This window comes from Augochlora pura, chromosome 5 (genome assembly GCF_028453695.1).
Source record: "Augochlora pura isolate Apur16 chromosome 5, APUR_v2.2.1, whole genome shotgun sequence".
Lineage (NCBI taxonomy): Eukaryota > Metazoa > Arthropoda > Insecta > Hymenoptera > Halictidae > Augochlora > Augochlora pura.
Genome location: NC_135776.1, coordinates 14,265,423 through 14,283,374, shown reverse-complemented (window position 1 = coordinate 14,283,374; position 17,952 = coordinate 14,265,423). Strand labels below are relative to the sequence as shown.

Genomic DNA, 17,952 nt, shown 5'->3' with positions numbered 1-17,952 from the left:
ATTCAATTTAATACTTCAGTACATTCGCGTATCCAGTAGAATAAGTGATATATAACAGAACTACATATACAGAGAAAAATATATACAGTGTTAATGATAATCCGAGGTGGCAACCTCACGGTCCGGTTTCTGGTTTCGACCTGAAAAATCCGTGGGCCTTCGTTACCAACAGTTCACTCTCATAAAGGGCCATGAAACAGTTCGCTGGGTCTGTTTTCCATCTGTAGTCATTGTTGAAATTCCAACAGCTAATACTTCCCATCTTGCGTATCAGCTAATAAATGTTAGCTATAAATGAGCCAAGAATGTAAACGATTCATATTAAATATATATTCCATTAAATCTAAGACAACGAGCTAAGAAAAATTACTATAAAATAACGTAATCCGCCGCGAAGTTTGTGGTACGAACAATTTGTGGAGGATCGCGCGACCGTTTCGCCGTTCCGCAGAGAAAATGTCGGCGCGGAACGCTCGTCCCGGCTCGAGCGTGGCTCGTTTTAAACGCGTTCTAGCGAAAGGGTGAAAACGCGAATCGTTCGGAAGAACGTGGATGACGATAATCTTAAAAATAAAACTGGCACTCGAGGCACGGGGGGGGGGGGGGGGGGTGGGGTGGCCGCGCCCCATTATATTTCCCGCGTCGGTCGAATGGCTTCTCAAAATGCATGGAGTAACTTTGCATGGTAAACACAGAGGAGAGAGAGCCCCTTTTTTTTCCAGCCCTCTTTTCCTTCGACCTCTAGCCTCGACGCCCCCGCTTCTTCACCCCTCCCCCCGCCCCCTCCGCCGCGGCCCTCGCCACGGATTTTGTGGACGCTGTTAATTTTGTTCGTGTCGTTTGACGTTGAAAACCGCCGGGACATCGTTAACGCATGCACCGGTGATTTCAATTTTGCGAAACTTTCCGAGCGTAACTTTTTTGTCCCTGGTAATTCGATAATCCTTTAATGGCGGCGCATAAAATCGACCGAGACGGGAGGACGGCCGATTGAAAAAAAAAAAAAGTGCGAATCACAATGCGAAACGCCCGTCTATCCCGCCCGCGGTGGATTACTTGCAAAAATCATTTTGCAAGGATTTATCGCTTACCCGCGGAAATTGTAGCTCTTTTATCCAGGCGATTCATATCGCGGATCGATTTTTGCGAATTGAAAATCAATTCTTCACGGATTTGCGCGCGAGCGCGTGGACGGTAAGGAAATTTTAAGGGTGGGGGTTGTTATCCGAATAGAGATTGCAAAGTTATTCGCACAATAATGCCAAGAACTCTTTTCCTCTAGTTTCGCTTTCTCGCTGATATTCTCTATGCGAAGAAGACAATTTAAAAAGCAATAATACATTCTGTACATAAAAATAAATAACACATCCTGCTTAACTAATAAAACATACCTGAACTCGATTCAGAAACTTGTTTAGTTCGTTTAAAGGAACAACTTCCATCGATCTTGCTAAAATTCGACTTTATCGAATAAATAGCAGCTAGTTTTATTAAGTACAAAAGATAAATCAATGATTTCTTATCGAAAGAAATGTGCTAACAGCTTGAAGTAAATTATATAAAATTACCAACGAGAACTAAAAACTGCATTGACAGTCGGCTCTGATCAGCGAAGGGTTAACGACCTGAAAAGGCGAGCCTTGCCACAAGTAAAACGCATTCTTATCTCCACGAACTCGGCTCGAACCGGAAACAACCCTCTTGCCAGCAGCCAATCATCGAGTTTGCGGAGACCGCGCGCGTGTGCGTGCGTGCGTGCGTGCGTGCGTGTGCGCGTGCTTGCAGCTGGCCTCACACGCGCGCAAAGTGCAGCGGGGTTCGCGCGCACAGCCGTGTATCAGCTTGTGTTTACACGACAGTACGTGATTGCACGTGGACGAAGGGAGTAACCAACCCCGCTGGTTATTGAATATAAATCAAGCTGTGATCAGTAAGTCACCGGCAAGTTCTGTTGCACCTGTGGCCCGCAGCGTTGACCGTTCTTGACGTACCGACTCTGCCTTCAATTGTTAATGACAGAACGTTACAGCGCGCCTATGCGTTCGTTACCGAGAGCGCCGTTTCGAAACACGTCCGAGAACGCATTGTTCGCGTGAAATCTACGACGGTACGGCGCGCGTGATCATCGATGACTCACGGTGACCGTGGAACGACGGGATCATTCTTGATTCCGGTCCAATATTTGGCCAAATTGTCCGCCCGATGGCAGTGTACGGGGTGGCTAAGAAAATGTCTGAAAATTTGGAAAGGAAGGATTCCTGAGGTGTTTTCAAGTTACTTTTTCCCTTAAGAAAATTTTCTCCGTAGCATCGTTAACGAGTTATTAAGGGAAAATGTTGACCAATGAGAGGCAAGCATTGTTGGCGCGAGACGTGCGAGCCATTGAGTGGAACTTGGTTTTATTGGCTCGTTGGTTCCCATGTCGCACTTAGGTGGAAGTTGTTTCTTATTGGTCAGTGCTCTTTGAGAATTACTTGTTAGTACTGTGATTATTATAGTTGATGTGTTGTAGTATATAGTATATATTATAGTGTAGTGTACTATAGTATACTAAACACAATATATGTAATATGTCAGAATATATTATACAGTACATATTGTATACTATCGTACTCTATACGGTATATTGTATATTATAGTATACTATACAGTACATATTCTATAATATACTGTATAGTATATTGTACTATAGCACTACATATACTATATACTATACTATAAGAAGCAGCTCTGAACTATAAACCGTGGACCCAAAAATAACGAAATCATCACCGGTTGATACCTGTACCGCTGTAAAACTTTTTATCTAAGATCACAGAAAAACGTCACAGAAGATGCAGTCCTGTAATATGTTTCAACTGGACCAGCCCTATCCGAAACACTCTGCCGAATTGATCAAAATAAACGATCCTTCGCTGCACCTGCGGCCATCTGTTCATAACTCAAAGCGGCGGAGCATGATTAAAACGAGACATCTCTTAAAGGAGAAGCAAGTTTTTCCCCGCTTCGGATATTACCAGACTGAGGATATTTATGTAAAATAAAAATTGTCTGCTTCGAGTGCGAAAAGTAAGAGCAAACAGAGCGCAAAGTGTTCTTTCTTTTAAATAATTTTGAGAAGTTGGGGTTGTTGCGTCGACATGCATAGTTTCTTTAAATCTTTTTATTATAGATATATTTGGATTTAGATATGTATTTAGCTTATTTAAATACAGAGGTTTCGTTTCAAATCTTATTAAAGTAAATATTACCAGGATGTATTGCCTAATACGTCAATATTATTTTAAATTACTTAATTACGAATTATTAAATATTTATAGTGGCCTAATGTTTAATATTGACATTGATGCTGATATTGGTAATATTGATGCTGTGGCAAATATATTTTACGATTTTTAAATAAAGCGACAATATTTATATATTTTTCTCTTATTCTATACTAATCGCAAATGACGTCGCAATGCTGCACTCATTGCTAATTAATTTCCAGTAATTTAATCGTGTTCTTTACTATAAAGCTCATCGATCCTCGTCTTTGATATCGAACAAATTAAAATCTAATTATAATCCTCACACTTCTACATTAATTCACATCGTTGCTTCGTCGTTGCAAAAATGAATTATAGATGGTCGATGTTCGAGTAGCATTCGAATCGTGTCGAACACGATCAGCAAAAGGATGAACTCCTGGTGCAAAACCACTGGTGTCCGAATAGTCATTGGCGTAGCAGTACGTTTGAAACGCTATTTAAGAACGGTGTTCGACGATTTTAAAACCGTTCCCCCTCCTTTCATCCTCGTTCGAAAATATCTCTGGTCAATTCGGCGCTCGTAAGTTATGTTTCTCATTTAGGAAAATCGGTGCCGGTGCGTACGGTGCACCCCCTCCCCCTTAGGGGGGCTAAAACTGGGCACCGGAAGTAGCAGCGATTCGTGAAAGCTCTAAAATACGGAGTTCGTAAAACGAATGGCCGCCGACAGCAGAGCTTTTTCAATTTAAGTTTCATAATTCCGGAGCGGGACGCCGATGCCCTACGGAATGCCCCATAAGAATCCCGTAAAAAACACAACGTATGGTTGGAAACGCCGTTTGGCTCACTTTTTTACTCCCTCCCTCCCTCTCTCTTTCTCTGTGGCTCTCTCTGTCCTGCAATTTCTCTCTCTTTTTCTCTTTTGCTCTTTCGATTCTTCTCTTTTTTTCTCTTTCCCTCTTTTTGTCGCTCTCTCTATTTCTCTTGATATTTTTCTCTCTCTCTCTATTTCTCTTGATATTTTTCTCTCTCTCTCGATTTCTCTTTCTTTCTTTTCTCTTTCTCCGATTTTCTCCTTCTATCTCTCAATTTCTCTCTCCCACTTTTTCCCTTCCTCACTATTTTTCTCTTCGTCTCACTCGATTTCTCCCTCTCCTTCCCTTTTCCTCTTTTCGTCCCTCTCTCTCTCTCTCTCTCTCGATCTTTTTCTCACTCGATCACTCTCTTTCTCTCTCCCGTATTCTCACTCAATCTCTCTCTTTCTCTCTTTTTCTCAACCTCTCTCTATCAATGTATCTATTTCTCCTTCGCTCTCTCTCTCTCTCCCTCTCTCTCTCTCTCTCTCTCTCTCTCACTCTGTTTAATAGCGCGCAAGAGGAAACGCCGAGCGTAATCCGCGTCGAAAGTTCCGTGCGGCGCACACGAGCGGAGATCGTAAATATCGTTTATTAAACGACGGGCGGCAGTTAAAATTTCGCCGCGCTTTACAACGGTTGCGCAACGCGCGAAAATTATGTAACGGCGAGGATCAATTTTCCGGCTTTTGCCTGCCCGCTCGTCAGCTACTTTATCGCCCGCGCTTCTCCGTGGAAATTCGATGCTTTCCGACTAGCGGACTCGCCGGCCGCGGTAGTTTCGAATTTGCGGTCCGAACCCGTACGAACATTTTCATGTATCAACAATCATTCTTCCACACTTGGATATTAACCTTTTAGATACGGCAGGATTTTGCGCAAATGAAGTTTTTCATAACTAAATTACGATTTTCTCTTAATATATATTTTTTCCGGATATCTATATATAGTACTAATAACATATATTCTTTTCTTAATATATTGTATATACACACTTTTACTTTAATTGTTTGCTTTAATAAATAATAAAACAATTGAGTAAAGCACGAGCCATTCGCGAAAGCCACTATAGTGGCGCGTAGTATCTAAAAGGTTAAGGAATTCGTAAAACACAGAATTAAGGCTAATCTCCTCTCGTTATAATTTTAAATCGGACCTTGGGTTACACGTATATGAAAACAAAATTTTATTAAATATCGATTACACGAAACAGTGTTCTGAGATTAATGTTCTAATTAATTATTAAAAATCGCGTCGCTTTACGGATATTTCTTATATTCGCTATTCGGTAAAATGCATAAATCGTTATTTTTTAGTCATATTAATATTGCAGGCATGAATGTGATTACATATCTAAAATCTTGTTGATACGTTATTATATATAAGTACAATTACAAGTACAAGTAAAAGTAAAGTGCAAGTATACAATTACACATAAATTGCATAAGTATTGACAAAGTAGACTGCAGATTAGTCTAAATTCCTTGTTTCTTTAATTCCTTAATATCCAAGGGTGCAAAAAAAATTGTTAATACAAAAACGTTCGTACACATTCGAAAATTCGAAACTAGCACAGCCGCTTAGCGAAAAGCATCGAATTTCCATGGAAAAGCGCGGTCGACGAAGCAGCCGACGAAGCGGGCAGTCAACCTTATGAAACAATAAGCACCGGCGATGATTGATAATCTCGAAAATGGCGGCGGAGAGGCTCGTCAGGCCCAATCACGGGAACACTCTGCGTGCCGGCCGTTACCCACGCATAATTAAGTTCAACACCCGTTCGAGCCGACTCGCGGACCCCGTTCCCCGCCGCTCCGGCCAGCGAAAGGTGTTAAAACATCGGAGGGGCCCCCGGCGAGTCGTCAACAATCGTCAAGAAATTCGCCCACCGTGTTGCGTCACATCCTTTTCTGCCGGCAGTTTTAAGCACTCGGAAGACCGTCTCAGACAGGGATTAGACGTTCGCGGGGTTTCTATAAATAATGCAACGTTTAACCTCGGCTGAGGGATCGGTTTTGTCGCTCGCCTCGCCGCCCCTGCCACTTTCGGCCTCCTTCTCTGCCTCCCTACCGTTTTAAAGTCGCCATGCAAATGATTGAAGAGGCGTTCGATCGCCGCGAAGTCGGCTCACTGCGGATAGAGTTTGTTTGCCCGACGAACGCGCGCGGATGTCGTGTCATCCTCGTCGTACCAGGAACACGACAACGAATCTCTCTCTCGACTGCGGAACCCGCGGCTATAATCGGCGCGATGGATTTTCGTTAGCGAGTCGCCGATTCCTCGTTTTTGAAACGACCGAGTCGCGACCATGTTCGCGGAGGGGAAACTCTGGGTACGTTTTGGGGATTTGTTTGTCTATTTTTGTGGATTGTTGCTCGGTTGCGTTCTTCTAGTTTCGCTTCTATTTCAAGGTGGATAGTAACGATTATATAATCTATATAGATAGATAGCTACTGTATTATAGAGTTTGACATATGCGTAACAAAAGTTAAAGTATTGATTCGAAGTGGCGAAGATATTTACTCTGTGCGCTCTAGGACTCCGTAGCAGAGCTCTAGAATTTAAAGTTGCATTTCAAATGGTTCCGTCCTAGAGCACTCGATCATTAAGAGTTGAACTACCTTTTAAATTATTATATTAGTTTATATAACTTCCGTCTCTCAAAATGCTAATTTCCAGGCCTGGAAAATCATTAGAAATGAACCTACTCGAGAAAGCAAATTGTATAATATTCACGTAGTGCCGGAAGAGGTCTCTCGAACAGCTCACCCTCTCCGCCAATTAATGCACAAGACGCGACGAAATGGAAATAAAAATGCTACGAAATTACTCGCCAACTGAATAGATAATAATAATGGAGTATCGAAGGCAGTGGTATCGAGGATCTCGGCAAGAAAGCGAGAGACCTCTGAAGTCTAGCCTACGGCCAGCCCCCGTAGCAGTACAACGTCGCCGCATAATGGCGTGGTAATGCGCCGAACCCGATTGAAATTACGTGTCGTAACCAATCGCAGTAACGCATTATGGTTACAATATCGTGCATGCACACGGGTCGACGACTTCCCAGCCGGCTGCATTATTCCCGAACGCCACGTGGCTCCATTAATATTGATGCACCGACCAATTCCCTGTAACCCCTTCGGCAAGGGGGATGTCGAGCGGAGTTGACAGAGATGCTGGTAGACGTTGTTGCGACACGGGCTTTATCCCCTCGAAGGATCGTGGAAGATCAATTCTTCGCGGATACGAACCATCCGCCACGGAAATTATTCCGAATATTCTCACGAAGTTTCGTTATCCGACAAGATTTATCGGCAACGCGCGCTTCTGCCTCGGAACTTTCAAGCCAATCCTAATATTTCAAGTCAGGAGACGAAGTAGATCATGTAAATGTTGTTGTTGCACACCTTTCTTTTCCTCGCTCCATTGTGTTTTCTTATTTTTATACGTTTTCGTGTTATTGTATAATGTGTCTGTAGTATTAAGTGTTTAATATAGTATATTTTATTTATCTTTGATTTAGTATAGTATATTTTATTTATCTTTGATTTAGTATAGTATATTTTATTTATTCTTTATTCAGTATGGTAAAGTTTACTTATTTTTGATTTAGTATAGTATATTTTATTTATTTATGATCTAATATAGTGTATTTTATTTATCTTTGATTTAATATAGTACATTTTATTTATTTTTTAGTTATTATAGTATATCCTTATTTTATAAATCTAGTTTACTATTATATTAACATTATATTTTTATAAATCTATTATCTCTTTTAGAATTTCTTTGTACAAAGTGGAAAAAAGGTGTATGCCATGCTATAAATATATTAACACTACCATGATAAAATAATAAGTATAAATACACTAAACTAATCTTCTACTATAATTTCATACCGCTCCTTTAATTACTAAGTAACGTTTCAGACGAATATTTGAAAATTTCTGTAATGTTCTTCGCGCTGAATTTAAAGTCTTTAAAAATAAATTCTGCAAACGAGATTTCTTTTCTTCTAAAATTGTATAATCAAACTACTGTATCTTTGATACGAAAATGGTATGCCAAATGTTACCCTTTTTACATAATAAAGCAAATGCTTATTTATCGAGAGGGTGGCCTCAAGATCTCGTTTACCAGCATCTCTCCCGGTGGAAGAAGAAAGTGGACAGGTAATCGCGATTAAGATTGAAATTGTTTCCCCTGTAGTGGTAGCTCAGGCGATTTAGTTTAAAGAGTTTTCATTTCCCGAGCGAAATCTTTCCATTTCCGAAATCTCGGCTCGGAAGAAAACTCTCCCCGCGATAAACGAGATCGAAGACGACGGAGGTACGGAGAGGCACCCGATCGTTGGAATCTCGATTGGCCCTATCGCCGCTTCCTCTCCGAATTAGCCTGTCCTGAAGGAACGAGAGAATTCAAATTTAATCACGCCTAAAGCCTTCGCAGTTGCGCGACGCACGGGAAGTGGCATTATTAGCTTTCGAATCGAACCCAATCGTGCCGCTTCCTTATTAAGCCCCGCGGCATCCCCGGCTCGCTTTTCCATCATACGAACCCATGAAATCTTTCCCCTCCTCGCCCCTGTCAATCCTGGTTTTTCCTCCCGCCGTCCCCCCCTCCCGAACGTCATATCTTCCTCCCTGTTTTTAATTTCGCTTCTCATCCCCGATTGATCAAATTTGATTTCGCGACCCCGGCGTACTATAATTCCTGGCGAAGTCGACGTCGCTCGTGCTAATCTTGTTGCGGGCTTTCGTTTAATTGCGCGCCACTGATCTACTTGGGACAATGGCCAATGATCTTCTTTATGTTGGAATTAAAACTCTGTTGCGGATCATATTAATCTCTTTCTCGATCTGAATTTGTTTTCTTTGTAAGTTATGTTCACAGTTTGGGAATATTATTCACTCGTTTGTAAATGAAATTATTAGGTGTTTTATTTACATATGTTTTATTTAAAGGTATATCTTATGTTAAAGAAATATTATTAACGATTTATGAGGGAAATAGTACTCTAACAAATTAAATTGTTAGATATTTTAGCGAAGATGTATTTTATTAAAATTTTACATTATTTGCAATATTACTAAAGATTTATGGAGGATGATTTATTGCGGATAAATTTATATTATTTTATAAATAAGTATAGGAATTTGTATTAAATGGAATAAAGGGCGATCGATTTTCATTTGCGAGGGGATGAATTTGATTTTCGAAAGGGTGAATAAAGCCTGCGAAGGGACCAATTTGAATGGTTAAAACGTGAATATAATTTACAAAAGAATTAATCTCGTTTGTAAAAGCTGTATCTAAACATTTCATAATCAAATTATAATTTATAGAATTTACAAACTAGAAATATTCCGCGTCTATTGCAGAAGATTAGAGTCACTTGCGAATTCCTTTTATCCTTTAATTATTTCTTGCCATTCTACATATACAAAGTTAATCTCGTTTGATGATTCTATTAGCGAACAATTTTTAACGTTTTATTGACAATATATTAGTGGCGTACCCATTGGTAGTAGCATCGAAAAGATCATTGTAGTCTTCGTCAGTTGTATAATCCTGGACAGCCGTGTCCAGATTTTCCTCTTCAGCTCTCCCATCTGTAAAAAAAAACAATATTTTCTTGTTAATATAAGAGCACGTTGAATTTACAAAGAACAAACAAGTTTAATAAATAAACGTAGAATACTGTAGGATAAATGATTAAGATACAGGGGACGTTTGCTTTCACAGAATTACGAAAGAAATTTCTAATTATGGAACCGAGTAATTCTACCATCATTTCAATAGATCTTTACAATATCATAATGATATTCATTACAATAATAACAATAATAATTTTCATAATACAATAATCTAAGTCAACATAGGCTCTTACACTATATACTGCAGGACTTTTCAACGTTCAGCTATTTGTAATTAAATCGTATTAAATATTATATAGATATAGTATATAAATATAAATAAATATAGTATGTAGTATATACTATATAATATTGAATATAAATAAATTGAAAAGTGTTTCTTAATTTAAATTTGGCGTCGAGTGCAAAGGGTTGAGGCTTGGAACCAAAGGTTCGCGGTGCAGGGGCTTCCTTTACATAATTCTCAATTAATAGCAATCTACATATAGTATACTATATGCGATGACAATTTCGGGAGGGCATATTTCTTGGCCAATGGGATCAGGAATCACGATAGCGAGTTCGATCATGGCTACCGACAGCGGTAATCCTAGTTACACCATGAGCTGTCGCGGACTGATCTGGTCTATATCGTGATACATTGTTCATTGACGACGCCATGATCTATGGCATAGGGAACTTGATCGTATCTTGATCTCAGATCTGGCGATCTGGATTAAGTTATGAGCTTTGGACGATGCCCTGCGCCGTGTTACGGGGCTTAATAACGTTGATCAGGATGAAGTCAGGATCATATTATCTCGACCACCATACTCGGTCCAGGTAATGGTGATATCGTGGTTCGGAAATGGTCTAGATGATTGATCATAATATTCGTCGATGATTTGCAAGTGTTTTTTTAGACAACAGTCATAACCGAGGAAGCATCTATATATTAATTAATGGGTGTGTGTGTCTTTGTTTAAAGTGACACTGATGCACCCTTAAACCTTACCTTATAACAACGCGACAGGTTAGACGTATAACCTAAAAGAATGAAAGTCTAGGCATAAATATGAATTAAAAAATACAGAAAACAAAAATTCCATCGTTTTTATGAGGAAATTATTAAGAACAAAGTAAGATTCAACCCTTTGCATTCGATGCCATTTTAACTACAGATCTACAGTAATTCTTCTGGCTTATAGTATTTCTATTAAAATTGATCCTTGTAACTCGTACCAACAATTTCACTACTAAACAATCTTTGAAATCTAAACTTTCTATATTAAGTTTAAAAATGATTTTGGAGCGTGACTGAATAATTTCAACGGTGTCAAGGGTTGCCGCTCGAAGGGTTAATATCGATTGCATCGTACTCGTCGATAATCAGGATCGATCTCACCCCTCCCGGCGACCTAATAAATTTCACTACCGCGAGTCATGTGTTTCTAGTTGTGACGGGGCCCGTGACACGCGGTCCTCGTGATTTATTGTTTATAATTCATACCGCGCAGCAGACTGTAATTAAGGCTGGCATCATGCTCCTCGTTAATCCGCTAATGAGCAATTCGCCGCGGAGGCTTTAATATAGATTGCAACTGGAGAATGTCGGGGCCAGGCTGCTCAATGTTGTAGCTAGGCGTCAGGCCAAGCTATTAAATAATCGAGCGAATTATACCTGGCCCCCCTTCCGCCGGACCGCCTGCTGTCCCCTTTGACCCTCCTTCTCGCCTCCATATATACATACATATATATAGATATAGATATATATATATATATACATATTCCTCTTGGCTGCCGGTCTCCTGCAACGTCAGCCGATCAGGTGCCAAGTGCAAATTTAAACTTGCAGTTCCCTGCCTCTTCCGACGCGGCAATCCTCCGGGTTTCGTGCTTTCGCGCCCCCTCTTAACTTCCCGGCAGGAAACGAAAGAACTTTATGGATTCCAAATGGAGGAATATTGACCAGCTTTGTCTGGGGGGTGTGGGAGAGGGTTGCCGCTTCTGCGATCGGCCAGGATTGCATGCATGAAACATCGTTGATGGCTTCTCCGGAACGATATTCGTTGATGCAGTTGCAGGGGAACCTCGGATAAGGGTCTCTATCGCGTTTTCGACTTCCACAGGTTATATTAAGATTTCACCCCTTCACCTGTAATATCGTGACAGACAAGGGGTGGAGATTTTGGACATGGTCTGTCAAACGAAACTCTGATATCTGTTATTAATGTTTAAGCGTTGAAGAAGAGATTGTCGTGTAATAAATATTATTTTATCCTAATTCTACCCCAATTCGTCTGCAATTCTATCCTAATTATATTCAAATTCTAAAACAATTCAACTGTAATTTTATACTAATTCTACTACAATTCGACTGTAATGCTATCTTTTAATTTTATCCTAATTCTATCCTAATTCTACCACAATTCTATTCTCATTCTATCCTAATTCAATCGAATTCGACAGCATTGTTTCCGCATGCGATTTTTTCGTACACCGTGTTTTTCCAATTTCGTGGAACACGGACGCGTTACAAACACCTAAAAATCCGCAAATAATTGGAAGGTACGGAATAAAACCGTCGGCATATATACAACAACGAACAATTAGATCGGCACAAAAGCCGAAATGCCGGAACAAAGCATTCGGGCTCCTGTAAAACCCGTTGTAACCGGCCACAATACTAAAATACCCGTTTTAAAAGAAAACCGAACGAACAACAGGTCTTCGCCGATCCACAGTATTTTCATTTTATATAAATTACCGTATTCGATGGAAACTTGTTCAAATTTATCATGGACAGAGTTATTCTGATATAAACAAATTTGACAATATCACAGTCTTTTCGCAAAATTTAATTATCTTACAATATTCAAATTAATACACCGTCGTTCTTAGCTCGCTCTAACATTTCCACTGCTCTAAATCGTTACTTATCTTTGCCATAAACGCATGAAACGATCAAATCGTTCGATCGTCCACTAATTACAGTAGGATTTATAGAGTATCACCAAGTATTCGCTAAAACAATAAAGAAACTTCTCACGAGAAACATTCAGAGACTGTACATCGAAACGAAACGCTAGAATGTTTTTCCCCAAAAAATTCGTCGCGCCGTATTGGGGCCTATTAAAAAAATCCCATAACTCTTCCGATCCCCGAAGAAACCTTTACCGGGACGACCACCGTTAAAAAAAATCCGTCGGGCACGAATCGGCTGGTATTCGCAGGGCGGGTGACGGATCGCCGTTGGACAAAAAAAAAAAGAATAAATAAATCGCGCGCGCGTTTCAAAAACCGATCAGTCTCCTCGGGATCCGTTCGCGGGTTTCTGTTTCCGCGAGCCCCCATTCCGGACAAGTGTTGTTGCCTTCGATAAAGCAGACACCCTGTATGATGCCGTATCGTCGGTGGATACCGCGGGGGGCGGCGGAATCCCGAGAGTGTACGTCGGCAAACGGGGTGGGCGCGCGTAACACGTATTCGGGAGACGGCCAATAAAATCGAACGCTATTCTACTCCCCCGGTGTTTCTTTTTGTTTGTATTTATTTTCGGTGCGCGAGCGAGAGGAACCGGTGTTTGTCCGCCGCCGCGTGCCGCGTGTCGGTGTTGGTGCGTGCCGTTTCTCGTACAGCCGTTGCTTTTGTTGCCCTGTAAAAGCCGCGGGAACGATTTTTCGGCGAATTAAACGGCGCGGCTCTCGCGGCCCGGCGAGAGAGCACTGCTCGCCGAAATGAGAATTTAATTTTGCGAAAGTGGTTTCCTTTGTAGACCGTTCTCTTTCCGTTACCCGGCGTGTGATTAATGTCGCGTGGGTAATTAAAAAAACGTAACGCGGCCCGGGCCAGGCCCGACCCGTCGCCCCGTCGCCCCGTCGCAGTCACCGCTCGATTTTATAAAATGAAACCTCCGTCCGTCCGTCCGTCCGTCGAAAACAGAGCGCGCCGCGGAAACTATTAAATCGAGTCGCAAACATTTGCTCCAGTCGCGAGCACTTTGGGTTCGTTTTTTGTTTGATTTCGAGCTCAATTAATATTTCATCTTCGTCCAATATTGCTCGACGTTTGAACGCCCGGCGGTCGCCGCGCGCCATTTTCTATTCACCTGACCACCGGAGATCTCGAGCTTTATATTTCGAATTTTATTTGCTAGAAAATCTCGTGGAATCTTTGCTCAACAATTTGCGCTCCAATACATTTGAACCATAAATCTAAAATAATTATTCTGTATAATAAGAATATAAAAATTATTTTAGAACGTGATATAGTAATTTTAGCGGTGCCTGAGAGTCGCCAACCGAGTGCGAAGGGTTAATAATTTTGTATCGGTAATACAACAATTCTGGGTAACAAAAATTTTATTAAAAACTAGCCGGATCGAAATAGTATAAATTATAACTAGATAAATAACGATATCTGATAGTTGTATATAAATAATTTGATAATTGTTGTACTATGGGATGGTCACAAACGAAACTCCAATTAGAAACGCACAGGGGCGTCAAAATCAATCGATTGTTAACGCCGGGACAAGGTGGGAAAGCGGTTTATGTTTCTCATTGTGTCACAGCGTATATACATAGACGGAGAGGATCGTTATCGATGTCACCAGACGTGGATAACAAATCCCAGGCATTTTTCGGCGATTTAAATGCCGCCAGCGTGTCACGGGAGTGGACAAAATTCGAGGGATAAAGAGAAGGGAAACAAGATAAAAATGTAACCAGTCTCGAGCGTCGAATAAATAAAAACCGGTGCAAATGTTTCTTGTCAACTGAATCCTACGATGTGCACCGTTTAAATTACCAGGCCGCGAGATATTTCCGCCGGGTTTCGGAGTGACTTGTTAACGTGGACACCAATTGACGATAAAATAAACGACGCCGAATTTATCATTCGAGCATTCCGTTCAATTACGTCGATCGCTTCGCGCGATAACGGCCATCATTTTTCTGTATTATAACAAAATATCCTCTAAAATTAAATAACGAATTTATTTAGTCTCGATTCCGCATGCCTGCAAAATGTGACGCGGAGTGACTTGCGGCATTAATATGTTTATCTTTAGAAATACAACAATATTTTAATTATAACAAACTTGTTTACCTCTTAAAGGTAAGACTCTTGTTGAGGTTAGGGTAGAAATTCTTAGTTTGTTGGACTAGCTTAGTATTATAAATTACGAGCTGAAATTACCTTGAAGAAATGGCAACTTATAATGACGTTCTTTATTCAGGATATAAATAGAGTAATGTATAATGTAAAAAATATATATTATATATATATATATATATATATATATATAATATATATGCTTTTATAGTACATTATACAAAGCATAATAATAATAATATAACAAATCTACTAAAACATAATAATAAATACACTAATACATCTAAAATAGTTCATTTTACTATTCGTCTCGTTAATGTACTCAACTGTTCCACTCGCTCCAGTGGTCTAATTCTTTAAAAAAGAAACGTAAACAAATAGATGAATAAATACATGACTATGTAAATGAGTGAATAAACAAACAAACAAGCGAATTGATAAATGACTGAATAAATGAATAAATAAATAAAACACCGACACCTATCCCGGCGAGTCCTCGTTCCGCAGACGCGCCGGCGAGCAATTAGAAGCGATCGGCGGCTGTCCATCGCGATCGTGGCTGCATATTTGCGCTTGTTGCTGAACAACGGAACTCAAACAGCACGGGCCGGTGGCCAGAGTTGTCGAAGAAGCCCGAGGAAACTGTCCGGGCCAGAGCCGACCGATGAAAATACCCCCTGGAGATCGGCGAAAGTTTCCTCCCCGGGTCCACTGTTGCGGCTTCCTTTCGCGTGTTATCCGGGCTCTCCCTGCGGACGTAGGACCGCTCCTCCTCGGCATTTAATTGCCAAGTACCGGCCGGAAAAGTTCCCGGTCGCCGATGCTAACTGCGACCCGGACCCTGGCGAACGAAAAACACCGCCGACGGACAACGGTGATCCCCGGGTTTCGAAGACCGAGCTGTCCCAGTCCCAGGCTCTTACGTCCTGTTGTTTCGCCGGAATTCAGATATCGTGGCGCCCCATTGTGCCCTGGGACGTCTTGTTTCGCCTGAATCAGCTACGGCTGTTTGTCGATTCCATTATGGCCGCTCTTTGTTGCCTAGCGCACGTCCACCTACCAAGAAATTCAACGTCTATCTTGCTCCTCGGGACTGCGCCACTCACACCCCGTCGCCACTTCTAGGAGATTATGGTCGCCGACGGATTTTAATCGTGAACAGATGACGCGTTTTTTAGGATAATGATGTTAGTTCGTCGTATCGATTGGACTTGGGGATGTTTTATTGGTTTAGATACGGTGGTTCTCTTGGGGGTTGCGGAAAATGTCTTTTGAGAAGCTGATTTGTTAAGGTTGCAGGTTATGCGGTTGAAGTAGATCGATCTTGAGGTGTTCAAATTGTTGAAGAAAGATGGTTTTAGTTGTTTGCAGTTGGTGCAATTTTTATCTGGTTTGCAGTTGACTCGAACAGTTTTATTTCGACTTATAATTGATGTAGGCAATTTTAATTCGACTTATAATCGATGGTCATCATTTTAATTCGTCTTATAATCGATGGAGATCGTTTTAATTCGTCCTACAATTGATAAAGAATACCTTTTTGCTTGTAGGTGATGTAAAAATGTTTTGTTTCGCCTAAAATTTATATTTCTGGACGATTTAAACTCATTACTTTGAAAATACAGCCGCGTATGTACGAGTGCAATTATCTGTGAATAAATACGAAACGTTGAATAAATGTCGTAACAAAGTCGATAAACGTTGAAATTTTCATCCCATTCAAAGTCTTTTACGTATGAATGACGAACAGCTTCGAATTTCCAGGTGAAAATAATCCTTTCGTACGTTAATCCGTAAAAATTCATACCAAATCCGCGGAATCCTCTTTCGACAAATCTATTCATTATTATAACATTTCATCCCTTGTCAAGCAAAAAGTCTCTTTCATTTTTAAACGCGGGACGAATCCATTTATAATGAACCATTTTCGTCGAGCTTTTTCGCTTTTCATGCATTTTACTTCACGCTATTAGTTTTGCGAACATCGTCTCTAATTTCAAGTAAACGATTTATTATATTGGAATATTTCATTGGCTATCTCGTGAAGCGATCATTTTTAATAATTGCTTATTCGAACGCAGTTAGCGCTGCGATTAAGTAGCTATTAATGTTTGAATATTCCGATTATTGAAAGTGTGTATAGTTTTTTACATATTATTAATATTCGTCACGTTTGTATATATTACTAAATAAATTCTGTATCTTTTTTTGTCTATTGTTATTTGTAAATTGTTAGTCTCTATATTCTATATATTTTATTTTCTATATATTCTATATTCTATATATTCTATAGTCTATGTATTCTATATTTAATACATTCTATATTCTATAGTCTATATATTCTATACTCTATATTCTGTATTCTGCACATTCTATATTCTATAGTCTATATATTCTATACTCAATATTCTGTATTCTGCACATTCTATATTCTATAGTCTATATATTCTATACTCTATATTCTGTATTCTGCACATTCTATATTCTATGAATAGAAATATATATTCTACATTTTATATATATTTATATACATTCTACAAAATTCATCGCTGCCACTATAAAACCCAAAACCTAAGTAACAACATTAAAATTAACAAAACATACCTCATACATTTACGATATATTACGAATCTAATTGCGTTAATTCTAATTGGGTTCGTTCGGTACAAACAGCGGCAGTTCTAATATTTCAAAGGGGCGAGGGTGTTTAATTAAATGAATGCATCGTAAATATCGCGGAGAGAAGAGGGCAAACGAGAGCTGTCCTTGCGGCCGCAAAAACTCTCCGCTCTTAAGGGGGGGGGGGGGGGGGGGGGGGCGATGGGAATAAAAATTGCAGAAACCGGGCAGCCGGACGAAAAGCCGGCAAATCCGTGGGAGACATAATCTTCATTTAGCCGGATAATATTCGCCGTTCGGAACGCGTTCGGGCTCGCCGGTACGTGTCGTTCCGCCGCGGAAAAATCTGAAAAACCCATGGGCAAAAAGGGGTAGCGAGCGAAAAGAACTGCGCAGAGAAAAAGTGCACACGACAGAATAATGAATGCTGCAAGGATTTAAAACGCTTGCCTTTTAAAACCCGCCCTACGTCGCTCG

General features: G+C 40.4%; 1 protein-coding gene across 1 annotated transcript in view; it reads right to left on the bottom strand.

Annotated features, from left to right (window-relative positions):
- Positions 1–17,952, bottom strand: part of Ror (tyrosine-protein kinase transmembrane receptor Ror) — a 359,630-nt gene that overhangs the window by 56,794 nt on the left and 284,884 nt on the right. Inside the window, exon 2 of the mRNA XM_078181083.1 lies at positions 9,624–9,717. Coding sequence (XP_078037209.1) covers positions 9,624–9,717 — 94 coding nt within the window. The remainder of the gene's footprint in view (positions 1–9,623; positions 9,718–17,952) is intronic.